Consider the following 15,625-nt stretch of genomic DNA (forward strand, 5'->3'; position numbering starts at 1 on the left):
ATACAACGTGACAGGGTCCTACAATTCTAAATCAAATAATAAACAAATAAACACATAACCATCTAATAATAAAAAGAGCAAGTCGTAAAAGTTAGTTAAAAGCCCTCATTTTTATTTAGAACACTTTTGCAGCCCAAAGGACACTTACTAACCATCAGCAAGCTCCGCAAATCTCCACTTGCGCCACACGGTCCGCGTTGCTCCAAGTCTCCTCTGGACTGGGTCGAGAAGTGTAGGGTGTAGGGTGTGTTCGTAAATTCAGTCTGGCTCCGATTTCAAAACACTCTTGTCGGAGTGTGCCAGAGCGCAGAATAACTGGCGAATTTACGAACGCGCAACACCCGTTGAATATGACCGTTGTCAGTAAAAACGTTGCAGAAAAATGTAGCCTAATTAAATTGCTGGCAAGTTAGCGTGACTGCCGTTGTGAGGTCAGAACGTTCAGATCAACCCTACTACTCTGCGTGAGCATCCAGTTTCAGTGTGCGCCCTGAACAATCCGAGAGCGAAGGCTCTGAATTTACGAGTGCACTCTGGCACTCCAGAGTTAATTTATGAACACCATACCTGACTTGGGAGCAAAATGATGTTATAATGAAATTGACATGATGTAACAGTAGTGTACTAGGGAGCGAGGGGCGAGTTGCCCCCAACACAGTCATCCAACATATTACTACTTTGTTCAAAAATGATCTAAAACTTGTTTTATTTATCTTATTAAGGCTTTCCTGCTTGTATATCTTTTCAACATTTCACAAAATCGTTTTGTTGAAATATCTCCCAAAGTTGTAGTAGTGAAGAAAATCGATTTTCTGAGATCCTCCCGCAGCTTAGAATCTAATAGGATAGATATGTAAGCAATGCCTGGACTGGCATGGTCGTTATTGCACTTTGAACATTCACCTGAAAGCGTGTGCTACCAGGGCTAAATAAACACCACAGGATTCATGAAATCTATTTTACGGGAAATTATTGCCTAGTTAAATACATCAAAAATATGAATCTCATACAGCCTAGCCTACTGTAAAAGGAAGTCACCGCGCGATTTATGCAAAGAAGATAGTTCCGTTTTTTCAGTGTCATTTGGGATAGGTACTCAAAAGAAATGCAACATTATTCTCTATTACAGTAGGCTACTGGTTCACACATATTGCAGTAATTTACCCGGACATGGTAAATCAGCTTGGAAGGCTACTGACGTTTGCACCATATGTAGGAACAAAGTGAAAACAAAAGTAATTCCGTCAAGAAGCAGATGAGTTGATCTAGGACACTTTAAAATCCACAGTTGAAGTTCAAATTGTGTAGCTAAAATCTATAATATTTGTACTGCAACAAAATCGTGAAATTTCAAATACTCAAATGTTACACTCAGAGCGTAGCCTAGAGAGTCCAACCCAAACACAGCCCCAGTTCTTTATTAGTGATGTGCAGTTCGCGAACGAATTTTGTTTTTGAACGCTACTTTTTATACTGACTCGAGAGTCATGATTCATTTTTCTTATTGAATCGTTCATTTTAGTCGTTCGTTTAATTCTACAGCAGGATTAATGACTCAAATGAACGAAATGAGTCGAAAGATTTATTTTGACTGAACGAGTCGAAAAGATCCGAGTCAGTAAAAAGAGCCGAGCTTCCATCACTATTCTTCATAATCATTCACCCACTTCCGATCGACCTTGACACAGGCACGTCGATCAGGTCCAGGGAACGATTTTCCTTCGGAAAAGTAGGCATAGAAAAATTGGCATTCAGTGTTAATAACTATGTTTTCTAGGATATTGACTAATCAATAATAGGTATACTTGGAGGATTTATACAGGAGACAGACAACATCAAAGGGTCTTTAATATTTTTATTATTATTGGAGTACAAATAACTGAAATACACATAAGTAATAAACACAGTAGTTGTTTGAGTCTTTTGACCACAGGAGCTCACACAATTTCAAAACTGATATTTAAATACGGTACTTAAAAAAGTAGCTAGGTCTATACTATCAAAATGGGACACAGTAGCCTGAAGACACTGTGTTGTACAGCAATAAAAATGCATGTGAATGACTCACAACATACATTTTCTTACACTTTGTTTTCCCTGAAATTTGTTGCCCTTATTTTCAGCTCTTATGTAACCAAATAAATCATATTTTTGAATCACTGATAAAACTACATAGGTTAGAACACATAATATAATGATTTGGTGTGAAATAAAATCTACCTTCACAGATACGTCTTAACACACACAGCTGTCAGGTGTGTGCGTACTGGTAGCGAAGTCAGGTGCAGGAGAGCAGAGATTTGTGAACAGGAGCACACTTTATTGAGGCAAAAGTGCAAAACGCACAAAACAGTCACAAGAATTATGTTTAACAATAAACATCTTCGTGAAATACCACGGAAAAAACAAACCAGTCTGGCGCGTTAACAATAAACACGTAACACAAACAATCTTTCACAAAGACATGATGGGGACAGAGGAATAAATACATGTAGATTGATTGGGGAATGAAAACCAGGTGTGCAGGGAACAAGACAAAACAAATGGATACACGAAAAATGGAGTGGCGATGGCTAGAAAGCCAGTGACGTCCACCGCCGAACGCCACCCGAACAAGGAGAGGAGCCGACTTCGTCGGAAGTCGTGACAACAGCTGAGGACATTGTGCAAAATAAAGACATAAAATTAAGTGCCAGAAATGCAGACAAAATAAGACTACTTCATAAATAAAAGAAAATAATTGACAGTTTTCACCATGCCAGCCACAAGCACAAACACAGGAGTTTGGTAAACAATACATTGTTTTTTGTTTAACAGAATTTATTTGGAAAGAACAAACAAGAACAAAAAGACTAATAAAAACGACACCGGAAAAGACATTTGTCTGTGGGTTCAGTCGGTGTCCTGTTGGACAGTGATGTAGGTGGCCGGACGGTGGTACGTGGAGTTGGTTGCAGAATCCCTGACATTGTCAGATTGTCATCTGGAAGAACAGGTGATTCAGTCTACTGTCCAATTAAGTCTAATGTAATTCATTACCTTATGACCTGGAGTTATATCTCATAGGATCTATATGAACACCACTGTTTCAGGGTAAAGTGCCTATTTAGACTTTCACTGAGGCATAAGGCACCTTGGAGGAGGTCCCCCAATCGCAGCCCCTCACAGCCTCTTGCAGTTCTGGGGAACAGGAAGGGTGAGGTTGCAGGCATTGATGCTGACCCTCCGTCTGCCCTGGCTGTCTACCACAGGGGCTAAGGTCTGGCTCAAGCTAACCTGGGTGTTGCTGAAGGAAGTGATTCGTCCACTGCCAGCAATCTGCAGGTTCACTGTGGTAGCATAGCTAGTCTTTAGAGTCCTTCTGTCTGCCTGCATTGAGGAGGTGTCCTCTGGCTTTGGCTCACTCCTGTGAGGGTACTGGATGGGCGTGCCCATGTCTGGGGCTGGGGAGGCCCGAGGCACATAGGCACAGATCAGGCGGCTCCGGCAACTGTCCTCCCCAAGGTCTGGGTCACCCCACTCATCCTGAGGCCAGACAGGGGAGGTTGGAGCGCTCCGGTCAGGGCTGTCTCCACTGTCATACTTGGTCAGGAGTTCTCGTACGTCGGGCCAGGCAATGCTGGTGAAGTGTTGCCCGCCGTGGTTGCTCTTCCCAGGGGCCAGTCTGACAGGGGACAAGGCGCCGGGGCTGAGGCAGGATGGGGAGCCGCTGTTGGAGCCGCTGTAGGAGCCACTGTTGGAGTAGGATCCCCCTCGGGGGCTCATCAGCCCAGACTCCTGCTCCGCACCCACAGCCCTGCGCCTTCCGCTCTCTCCCCATGACCTTCTCCCATTCTTGACTGGGCTGGGTGGTCGGTCAGCCAGGCTGAAGAAGGGCAGGCTGCTCCCCTTGGTCCTCCGCAGGTTCTGAGAAGGGGTTGGAGAGCATGAGGAGAAACCAGATGGGGGAGGGGAGGCGGTGCTGTAGCTTCTCTGAATGGACGGGGAGGGGGATAAGCCATCTCTCCATGTGGGTGAGGCTATGGAGGAGGGAGGGAATGCCAATTTGGCATTCCGCGGCTGAGGAGCGGCGACTCCCCACACATTGGCAGGAACCCCGATGGGCGGAGGGGAGGTAATACGAGGGGAGGTGATGCCTGAGGAGCAGGCTGAGGAGGCCCTGGAGAGCTCCAGGGAGAGGCCCAGGTGGTTGAAGGGGCTAGCCCCTCCTGCCCGGGTGCTTCTAGGGTTGGGGGGCTTGTTCATCAGAGGGCCTGTATGATTCTGGACAGGGGGTGGGGAGCAGATCCTGCTGAATGGAGATGGGGAGTGAGAGGGGGACTGCACTCGTGAGCTGGGCTCTGAGGCAGAGAAGGGCCTTGCCACTCTGTTGGAAGTGTGAGTAGAACCACTCCAAAGAGAATCATGGGGATGGGGTATACTATTGGCACTCGCTAACGGTGGCTTCCGGTGATTCACGGCCAATCCTCCGCTAGTGGTGTTGTTGTTGTTGTTGCTATTTCCATTCAAACCAATATAACGTGGCTGGTCTAGGGCAACAGGCCTGGGGGAGGCAGAGGAAGAGGCGGTTTGATGCAGGCTGACTGGGGGGGCTGGGGAGACTGAGTGCTGGCTGCGGTATGGTGGGGGGGACAGGGCTGGGGATAGGGATGCGCATGGGCTGGAGCGAAGTGAAGTAGACCGGAGAGGGGAAGGGAGACACTGAGGGGGGCCGCTAGGGCCAGGGGAGAGTTTGGGGGAGGGAGACCTCATCCTGAGTGGGGATGCAGTGGGAGCGGGAGCCAGAGGGACTGGACTATCTGGGGGAGGGGTGGCCTGGTCCTGGAGGCGAGCGTTCTTCTTGGCCAGACTCTGGCTGATGGACTGGCTGATGCAGAAGGCAGCCAGGGACTTGGTCAAGGCAGAAGGGGTGGGAGAGGAGCAGGGGAGTCCCCTGATTGGGGAGGGAGAGCGATGGTGGAGACTGGGGCTGAAGGCGGAGGGGGGCTTGGCATCCATGGGATGGCCGATACCTGGAGGCAGGGTGGCTGATCTCTCCAGTGAAGACTGGGAGGAAGGTTGTCTGATGGGGGACAACCCTGAGGCGTGGATGGATGGGACTGAAGGATCCTGGCCTGGCTCTCTGGACTTCAGTGGAGCAGGTGGTAGTCTATAACCAAAGGAAAGAGAAGAGGAAATTAATGGACTTGATTAATCAGTCCCTCCAGGATTCCGCGATGGCAACATTTTGAGCAAAATCAACAATTTCACACATAATATGCAAGGGCTTGCAAATTTGACCAATCACTGCACTATCTCCACATAAAACAGCCAAATCATCGCAATATTATCGCTTAAAACTGACCCATCAGTGCAGTACAAAAAGAGGGCTCGGAATTTCAACCAATCACTGCATAATATGGATCAATCAAGCCACACGTCAACAACAAAAAGATCCTCGTCAGTGCATTTTCACTACAAATTCGATTAAATCACTGCATATTGCCATGCAAAATATCACAAAAAATCCCGACGAAATCCTGGAGGGACTGATTAATGCCACAACACTGGCTTGAGGAGAAGCAGGATTGAGAGGAGAGGACTGCAGGCAGCGATAGCTCAGTCTCGTGTATATAAACTACTTTGACAGTCCGTGTGTCACAGGCGTCGAAATGAGTAGACCAAAGCGCAGCCTGTATAGTGCTCATATTTAAACTTTTAATGAAGACACTCGAACCAAAACAATAAAACGACTGACAACAGTTCTGTAAGGTACACTGACAAAACGGAAAACAACTACCCACAAACAACAAAGGAAAAACAGGCTGCCTAAGTATGGCTTCCAATCAGAGACAATGATAGACACCTGCCTCTGATTGGAAACCATACCCGGCCAAAACATAGAACACAAAACATAGAATGCCCACCCACCTATCACACCCTGGCCTAGCTAAACAGAGAAAACACAGCTCTCCTAGGTCAGAGTGTGACACCGTGTGTACTTTTATATATGCAATTCAGCTCTTAGCAGCGATGTACACAAAATAAAACTAAACAATTTATATATTTATTATTATACAGCAAAATAGGAACTATGGATAATTTTACCACTCGATATAACCTCTAAAGCTGTGGACATTCAGGGGCCTTTTCACATACTTTGCGTCTACAGTGCCTTCAGAAAGTATTCAAACCCCTTGAATTTTTTCATATTATGTAGTGTTACAGCATGAATTTAAAATTGATTAAATTTAGATTTTGTGACACTGGCCTACACACAATACCCCATAATGTCAAAGTGGAATGATGCTTTTAGAAATGTTTACAAATTAATACATTTTTTAAGCTGAAATGTCTTGAGTTAATAAGTATTCAAACTCTTTGTTATGGCAAGCCTAAATAAGTTCAGGAGTAAACATGTGCTTAACAAGTCACATTGTCACGATGTCACAGGCGTCGATGAAAGGTGACCAAAACGCAGCAGGTATAGTGCTCATCTTCGTAATTTATTAAAGAGAGAGTGAACACTTAAACAAAAATAACAAACGACCATCAACAGTTCTGTAAGGCACACGGCTATACAGAAAACCACCCACAAAAACACAGGAAAAACAGGCTGCCTAAGTATGGCTTCAAATCAGAGACAACGAAAGACACCTGCCTCTGATTGGAAGCCATATCTGGCCACACATAGGAACAGAAAACTAGAACATATCCCCTGGAAACAAACAAACCCCAAAAGACACAAAACAAATACCCCCTGCCACGCCCTGACCATACTACAATTACAAATGACCCTTTTACTGGTCAGGACGTGACATTACCCCCCCCGAAGATGCAGACCCCGACTGCACCTCCAAAACAAAAGAAACCCACAAAACCAACCCCAAACCTAAAGGGAGGGAGGGAAGGGCTAACACCCCCCCCCAATCCTCCAACTACGGAGGTGGCTCTGGCTCTGGGCGTAGCTCCCGTTCAGAAGACTCTGGGCTGAGAGGCGTCGCTGGAGGCCCCGGGCTGAGAGGCATCGCTGGAGGCCCCGGGCTGAGAGGCGTCGCTGGATGCCCCGGGCTGAGAGGCATCGCTGGAGGCTCCGGGCTGAGAGGCGTTGCTGGAGGCTCCGGGCTGAGGAGCGTCGCTGGAGGCTCCGGGCTGAGGAGCGTCGCTGGAGGCTCCTGACTGGGGAGCGTCGCTGGAGGCTCCGGGCTGAGGAGCGTCACTGGACGGAGAGTGCGCGGAGCAGGCACAGGACGTACTGGGCCTTGGAGGCGCACTGGAGGTCTGGCGCTCAGGGCTGGCACAACCCGTCCCGGCCCAATGCTGACTATAGCCCGGTAAGGGCGGAGCGCTGGCACCGGACGAGCTGGGCTGTGCTGGGGAATGCGGCGCACCATACCTGGAGCAGGCGTAGGATATCCTGGGCGCAGGATTCTCTCTGGAGGTCTGACACTTACAGCCAGCATAACCCGTCCTGGCTCAATGCTCACTCTAGCCCGGCAAGGGCAAAGCGCTGGCACAGGACGAACTGGGCTGTGCTGGGGAATGCAGGGTATCGTGCGTGGAGCAGGCGTGGGATATCCTGGGCCGAGGAGCCGCACTGGAGGCCAGATACGCTGCGCCGGCGCACTTTTTCCTGGCTGCCGGCTAGCTGTCGCACGACAATGTTGCGGAGCCTGTATCGACCGCACCGGGCTCTGAGTGCTTATGGGCGACATAGTGCCCATACCTCCATGCTGCCTAGCTCCTCCCTCTGTGCGTCTGCTCCGTCGTGCGCTCTCCACCGGTCCCTTTCCCCGGAATCCAGCATCGTCATCCACTCTTGACTCCTCGACCGGCTCTGGTTTCCTCCATGGCTCCCTCCGTATAGCCCAGGAAGTTAGGTCAGGGTTCCCCCCTGACCTAGCAACACTCCCCTTATGCTGCCCCCCAAAAATGTTTTTTGGGGGGGGCTGCCTCTTCACCTCCTGAATAGGAGGATACAACGCCTCGTACCTCCGTCGTTCCCTCTTTGCTTCCTCCAGCTCCTTCTTCAATCGCTGGTACTCCCCAGCCTGGCTCCATGGACCCTTGCCATCGAGGATCTCCTCCCACGTCCATGACTCCAAATACTTCTCCTGCTGCTCCTTCTTCCGCTGCTTGGTCTTCTTCTGGTGGGTGGTTCTGTCCCAGGCGTCGATGAAAGGTTACCAAAATGCAGCGGGTATAGTACTCATCTTCGTAATTTACTAAAGAGAGAGTGAACACTCCCCTGGAAACAAACAAACCCCAAAACACACAAAACAAACACCCCCTGCCACGCCCTGACCATACTACAATTACAAGTGACCCCTTTACTGGTCAGGACGTGACACACAACTTCCGCCGAAGTCTGTCCCTCTCCTAGTTCGGGCGGCGTTCGGCGGTCGACGTCACCGATCCACCTTTCATTTTCCATTGGTTTTGTCTTGTCTTCCCTCATACCTGGTTTCAATTCCATCAATTACATGTTGTGTATTTAACCCACTGTTCCCCCCATGTCCTTGTCCGGAATTGTTTCTTGTAGTGCTTGTGTATGTTATGCTGGTGGATACCGGGTTTTGTTTGACCCATTCATTGATTGTTCTGTTTACGGTGGTTTTTATGTTAATTAAACGACACCGTTGTAAATCAGTTTTCGCTCTCCTGCGCCTGACTTCTCTGCCGCCAGTACGCACCCAGTTACACACATAATAAGTTGCATGGACTCTGTGTACAATAATAGTGTTTAACATGACTACCTCATCTCTGTACCCCACACATTAAATTATCTGTAAGGTCTCTCAGTCTCTCAGTGAATTTCGAACACAGATTCAACCAGAAAGACCAGGGAGGTTTTCCAATGCCTCACAAAGAAGGGCACCTATTTGAAGATGGATTAAAAAAAAAAATCTGACATTGAATATGCCTTTGAGCATGGTGAAGTTATTAATTACACTTTGAATGGTGTATCAATACACCCCAGTCACTACAAAGATACAGGCGTCGTTCCTAACTCAGTTGCCGGAGAGGAAAGAAACCGCTCAGGGATTTCACCAAGAGGCCAATGGTGATTTTAAAACAGTTACAGAGTTTATTGGCTGTGATGGGAGAAAACTGAGGATGGATCAACATCATTGCAGTTACTGCACAATACTAACCTAAATGACAGAGTGAAAAGAAGGAAGCGTGTACAGAATAAAAAATATTCCAAAACATGCATCCTGTTTACAATAAGGAACTAAAGTAAAACTGCAAAAAATGTGGCAAAGAAATTAACTTTATGTCCTGAATACAAAGCGTTATGTTTGGGGCAAATCCAACACAACACATCACTGAGTACCAGTCTTCATATTTTCAAGCATGGTGGTGGCTGCATCATGGTATGGGTAGGCTTGTCATCGGTAAGCACTAGGGAGATTTTTTTAAGGATAAAAATACATGGAATAGAGCAAAGCACAGGCAAAATCCTTGAGGAAAACCTAGTTCAGTCTGCTTTCCAAAAAACACTGGGAGACAAATTCACCTTTCAGCAGGACAATAACCTAAAACACAAGGCCAAACATACACTGGTGATGCTTACCAAGATGACATTGAATGTTTCTGAGTGGCCTAGTTAGTTTTGAAAAGAATTGGCTTAAAAATATATGGCAATACTTGAAAATGGCTGTCTAGCCATGATCAGCAACCAACTCGACAGAGTCTGAAGAAATTCAAAAAGAATAATTAGAAAATATTGTACAATCCAGGTATGCAAAGCTCTTAGAGACTTACCCAGAAAGACTCACAGCTGTAATAGCTGGCAAAGATGATTCTAACATGTATTGACTCAGGGGTGTGAATACTTACAGTATCAGTCAAAAGTTTGGACACACCTACTCATTCAAGGGTTTTTCTTTATTTTTACTATTTTCTACATTGTAGAATAATAGTGGAGACATCAACACTATTAAATAACACATATGGAAACATGTAGTAACCAAAAAAAGTGTTAAACAAATCAAAATATATTTTATATTTGAGATTCTTCAAAGTATCCACCCTTTGCCTTGATGACAGCTTTGCCCACTCTTGGCATTCTCTGAACCAGCTTCATGAGGTAGTCACCTGGAATGCATTTCAATTAACAGGTGTGCCTTGTTAAAAGTTAATTTGTGGAATTTCTTTCCTTCTTAATGCGTTTGAGCCATTTACAACTTTGAACGTTTTTTAAAGTGCCGTTGCAAAAACCATCAAGCGCTATGATGAAACTGCCTGTCATGAGGACCATCACAGGAAAGGAACACCCAGAGTTAATGTCTGCTGCAGAGGATAAGTTCATTAGAGTTACCAGCCTCAGAAATTGCTGCCCAAATAAATGCTTCACAGAGTTCAAGTAACAGACACATCTAAACATCAACTGTTCAGAGGATACTGTGTGAATCTTTCCTTCATGGTCAAATTGCTGCAAAGAAACCATTACTAAAGGACACCAATAAGAAGAGACTTGCTTGGACCAAGAAACACGAGCAATGGACATTAGACTGGTGGAAATCTGTCCTTTGGTCTGATGAGTCCAAATTTGAGAGTTTTGGTTCCGCTGTGTCTTTGTGAGATGCAGAGTAGGTGAACGGGTGATCTCCACATGTGTGGTTCCCACCGTGTAGCATGGAGGAGGAGGTGTGATGGTGTGGGGGTGCTTTGCTTGTGACACTGTCAGTGATTTATTTAGAATTCAAGGCACACTTAACCAGCATGGCTACCACAGCATTCTGCAGCGATATACTATCCCACCTGGTTTGTGCTTAGTTGGACTATCAGGACAATGACCCAACACACCTCCAGGCTGAAGGAGAGTGATGGAGTGCTGCATCGGATGACCTGGCCTCCACAATCACCCGACCTCAACCCAACTGAAATGGTTTGGGATGAGTTGGACCGCAGAGTAAAGGAAAAGCAGCCAACAAGTGCTCAGCATATGTGGGAACTCCTTTAAGACTGTTGGAAAAGCATTCCAGGTGAAGCTGGTTGAGAGAATGCCAAGAGTGTGCAAAGCTGTCATCAAGGCAAAGATTGGCTGCTTTAAAGAATCTCAAATTTATAATATATTTAGATTTGTTAAATACCTTTTTGGTTACTACATGATTCCATATGTGTCGTTTCATAGTTTTGATGTCTTCACTATTATTCTACAATGTAGAAAATAGTCAAAATAAATCATAATGCATATAGCATTTCACTAAAATGCTTTCTTTCCATCTACTCTGTGAATAACAATGTACTGTCTTATCTTATTCATGGAATTTCTTTAAGAACTCTTAGTCGAGAAACAGGAAAAAGTCTCTGCACTCTTCCAGTCAGATGCAAATTTCTTTAATGTTTTTCCAGTTTTGCCTTTTGCCTCCAGCACCTTCACAAATCGGTTTTGGGTGTGTGGTAGATTCTGCTTATTATCTACAAGAACTCTTCGTGGAAGAATTAAGCAATGGACCGGTGAAATTGTGTTACTACTGTACTATTAAGTCCTATTAAATACTGTACCTTTGGCTGGGGAGTGTGGCGTTGTTTGATCCGTTCCAATTGATAGGAAGGCTCCTTCTACCCATGCTAGTGGGCAGGTGCAGGTTGGGTGGTCTTTGGCTGGTGAACTTAGGCAGACAGTCAGAGGACTGCACCCCTGGCGGATGTATAGGTGTCGGGCTTTGGAGCGATGACCACGGATGGGGAACCATCTCCCCCTCTTTTTCTTTGGAATCCTCTAGGACTTGACTCTCCTTGACTCTCTGACCAGATGTATGTGTTGCTTGCATGGGTTCAGTCATAGGTGACTGAGTGGGATGCCACACTAAGGGGTTTGACCCCTCAGTTAGCCCAGAGATGGACCTCTGTTGTGTGGGAGATGTGTCGGAGATATGGGGGGAAATCTTTGACGATGCCGGTGAAACATCCCAATCATCTAGAGTGCCATCTCGTAGTTTCTCTTTGGTGGATTCAGCTTTACTTTGATGACCAGGGGCCATCTGGGGTGAACTCCCCCTCTGAGCCCCACTGGCCACATAAGGTAACATTATCTTGGTGTTTAAATTGTCTTCGTCTGGCTTCACCACCTGGCTTGTCTCTGGTTCAGTTGGAGCCTGCTGTTGAATGGTCTTCAGCAGTTCCTCTGCAGCTCCAACCCCTGGAGACCCGTCTTTGTTCCCACATGGGCCTGCTAAAGAGGTTGCTGTCCCCAGAGAAGGATCTTCCCTGATGGAGTACAGATGATGTCCTTTCTGCTCTGCCTGAGTCCTGCTGAGATTCACAGACATCTCTGGGGTCCCTGGATGACCATCAGCTGGAACCTCAATCCTTAACCCTTGGATGGGGCCTTCCTGGACTGGGAAGCCCTTCTTGGAGTGAGGTCTCTGCATCTCAGCTTCTGAGATTGCTTCCTCAGACTGGTTCTCCATAAGCTTCCCCTCCACAGCAGTCGTCACTACCTCCTCAGGCCCAACCTGAGGGGTTTTTGGTGGGGTGGTCAGAGGGGAGGAGGGTGGAGAGGTAATGGACGTGTTTCCCAGGTTGGTAACACTGTCCCTGGGTCCGGCCAGGACGTAGCTATTCTCCTGCTGGCGGTAGGTGGGGGACAGCTGTTCACTGACAAGGACGTGGCCAAAGAGCTGGGGTTCTGAGGAAACTGAAGTAATCTCTTGGCAACCTGTAAAACCCACAAAAAACATCCCAAACACTGTCATTCACTGATACACAATATGGAGGCTTTACATGTCATGTTTTATTCATAGTGTTTCCTAACTAACCATATGAAGGCTTTACTTTCACTATCAAACATGATAAATCACAGTTTGTAAGTGTTATTCCATTATTAATAGTGTTTACTAAAACAAATTCAGTGAAAATGAAACAATAAGACACCAAGAAGTCTTCAGATTTCATCACAACTACACTATTAAATCAAATCATAGCCATTCCTAAAGGATGTTAAATGTACTGACCAGTGGAATGGCTCTGAGCTCTCTTTACTGTAATCTTCTCCCCACGATGCTGCTGTGGTGGCTGGGCCTGAGGGGGGACACTGTGCCTGGTGGTGACGGTCCACGGTGCACGACCCACACACACCCTCTTGTGGTGAAGTGGCACCTTCATGATGCTGGCCTTTGCGCTGTACATGCGAGCCAGCATTTGAACCTTACTGAGGATCCTCTCCGAGTTCTCCACCAGACATGGATCACCGGGGCTGGCCTCGAACAGGCCTATCCCCGCCACGTCTGCGACCGTTGCCCCCTCGTACAGGGTCTGGCTGGAGGACACCATTTTACAGTGGCGGGACCAGCGGCCCACCTTGATCTGGCTGGGTAGGCCCTCTAGGTTCCCAGTGAGGGAACTCCTGTCTCTGATTCTGCCCAAACCAGCCTGGGATACTGGGGCGGTCTTACTGTCGTGGAGGCCTGTAGGTGGAGGGACAGTGGAGTCTTTCTGGGCCTCTTTAGTTTCTGCGTCCAGATCACTTGGACTTGGTCTCTGGCCGTTGATTACTTGCTGGTCTTCTGTGATCACTTTGGCTGCTTCATCACTGCATGAGGCCTCTTTGTTTATGTCTGTTAACAGGTTAAGTGCGATTTCCCTCTCTGTACTAACAGCAGCTCCTTCTTTCTCCTTCTCTTTCCACTCCTTCATCAACTCTTTGTAGGGGAGGAGCTTGCTCCCTGGCTCAAACCCGCTACATTCCTTCACAGCAGGCTCACCCTGACCTGATGCCTGGCTGTGATCTTCCTGGGAACCTGCAGTAGAAGTAGAGGAACAGTCTGGGCTGAGGGCTCCCTCTCCCTGGTCAGGCACTGATGGAAGGGGGGAGGGCAGCTCAAACTCAGGCTCTGGTTCTGCCCCCCCATCGGAGCGCCCGCTCTCCGAGTCACACAGGCTGTCCTGGTGGCCAAAGACAGCAAAGCGGGACACAGAGTCTTTGACCAGGCCGGTGGGGATGATGAGGGAGAAGCTGTTTCTCCTGGGGGTGGGGCTGCTGTCACCTTCTCCTGCATCTCCTGCCTCGGCCTCAGCCGCCTCGTAGTAGCTGCGGATCTTCTCGATGATCTGCCTGTCGGACCTGGTGAGCTGGGTCTCTTTCTTGGGCGCCAGAGGGCTCTGTGTTGTGTCCTCTGGGACGGAGAGATGAGAGACAGGAGCTTCTGAGGGTTTGTCCTCGTTGGGGAGGTCAAAGCAGAGTTCTTTCTCCCTCTCCCTTTTGTCAGGTAGGCTTAGAGGAGAGAGAGGTGTCATGGTTTTGATCGTTTGCTCGTCCTCCACCTCTGATGCAGTTCTTTCCTCAACTGTCTCGGTTTCTTTGGCTGATGTGCTCTCCTCCTGAGGCATCTCCTCTATGACATCAGATGCCAAAGGTGTTGACTCTCCACCTTCACAACCTCCCTCTAAGGACTCACTGGACAGACGGGGTGGAAGAGTTTGGTCTTCCATTTTGGTTCTGCTCCCCTCCAGTTGCACTGTTATCGCCTCTGGACTATTGGGATGGAGGTCTTGCGACTCGTAAGTCTCCTCTGTAGGGGAAGCAAGCGGCTGGTCATTTCCTTGCTGAGCAACTGGACATGGAGGTGGCTCAGTTGTTGGGTCCTCCAGAGACTCATCCAGGGGTGAATCCTGTGGAGAGACAGAAACAAAAACCAAAAAGTCAGTCATCCCTGCGGCTCATAAAATATGTACACGGTAAAGTAATGCAGCACTAACTCAGGAAGGAATTGATAGCTCATAAAACTAGACACTAATGTCTAGTGACTAGACAAGTGGCACAGGTTGCTTCAAATCCATGGCAACTGTTTAACAATGTGTGAATTGTGAAAGACAATATAGCCCACCCATACTATGTCATGCTTGAGTTCGGCCATTCCCTCTCGCACGCGGCTCTGGTTAATGAACTGCATGATTTCCTCGGTGATGGAGAGGTTGGGCGGGAGGGTCAGGGGGGATAGATCCTCATCTTCCAGGCCCAGGCAGGAGTCCGGCCACTCTGTCTCAGCCTCCACCTCCATCACAGAGGAGGCCAGGGTGTTGGTGCTGCCTGAGGATCCCAGGCTATCTGCCCCATGACACAGCTCCCCCTCGCTGCCAGCCTATGGAGATGGACATGCGTATAAACACGGGGACAGAGAAAGTCAGGAAGGGAGGGTGTTACTCAATAGCATTTCTAACGCCAACAAGGCATTGCTCATAGTAATTCCTTCCAATGAGATATCATTTGATGATTGATTTATGTGTACGACAGTTGTGTGGGTGGTTAAGTGTGGAACAAGTCGGGAATCAAGCTTACCTTTGAAGAGACTGGATTCCATGAGAAGATGGGAATGGTTCGTGGGAAACAAACAAGTGTGTGTTTACTTTTCATTATAAACATACCAAATCTTTCAGCCCTGACAGACCGAAGTACTACCAGGAAGCAAGATAAACAAAATCCTTTAAGAAGCATTCTCACCACTCTCACCATGAAATGCTGTTTCGAAGTCTTTAGTTGGAGCTGTAAAGAAAAACCCATAAGCATCCAAGAATTTGTCATTTCCAATTATTACATTTATGCATTTAAATTTCCTAGCTAACTGTACGTTTAGTCCAAGTAATGTGCCGTAGGTGATTCCTCTCTGGGCCCTTGTTCATAAAGCGTCTCAGGATC

The 15,625-nt window shown here is 47.4% G+C and overlaps 1 protein-coding gene across 5 annotated transcripts in view; it reads right to left on the reverse strand.

Annotated features, from left to right (window-relative positions):
- Positions 1-1,838: 1,838 nt before the first annotated feature.
- LOC106580770 (uncharacterized) overlaps positions 1,839-15,625 on the reverse strand; it is a 76,207-nt gene continuing 62,420 nt past the window's right edge. For 3 of the 5 annotated variants that reach the window (XM_014162162.2, XM_014162165.2, XM_014162166.2), the window contains 6 exons: positions 15,431-15,472; positions 15,269-15,279; positions 14,817-15,071; positions 12,945-14,601; positions 11,494-12,649; positions 1,839-5,149 (listed from right to left, as the gene is read on the reverse strand). In XM_014162162.2, the coding sequence (XP_014017637.2) occupies positions 3,163-5,149; positions 11,494-12,649; positions 12,945-14,601; positions 14,817-15,071; positions 15,269-15,279; positions 15,431-15,472 (5,108 nt within the window). In that variant the 3' untranslated portion in view covers positions 1,839-3,162. The remainder of the gene's footprint in view (positions 5,150-11,493; positions 12,650-12,944; positions 14,602-14,816; positions 15,072-15,268; positions 15,280-15,430; positions 15,473-15,625) is intronic. The other 2 variants (XM_014162164.2, XM_014162163.2) reach the window with 2 other exon arrangements.

The sequence above is a fragment of the Salmo salar genome, chromosome ssa20 (assembly GCF_905237065.1).
Source record: "Salmo salar chromosome ssa20, Ssal_v3.1, whole genome shotgun sequence".
NCBI classification, from domain to species: Eukaryota; Metazoa; Chordata; class Actinopteri; order Salmoniformes; family Salmonidae; genus Salmo; species Salmo salar.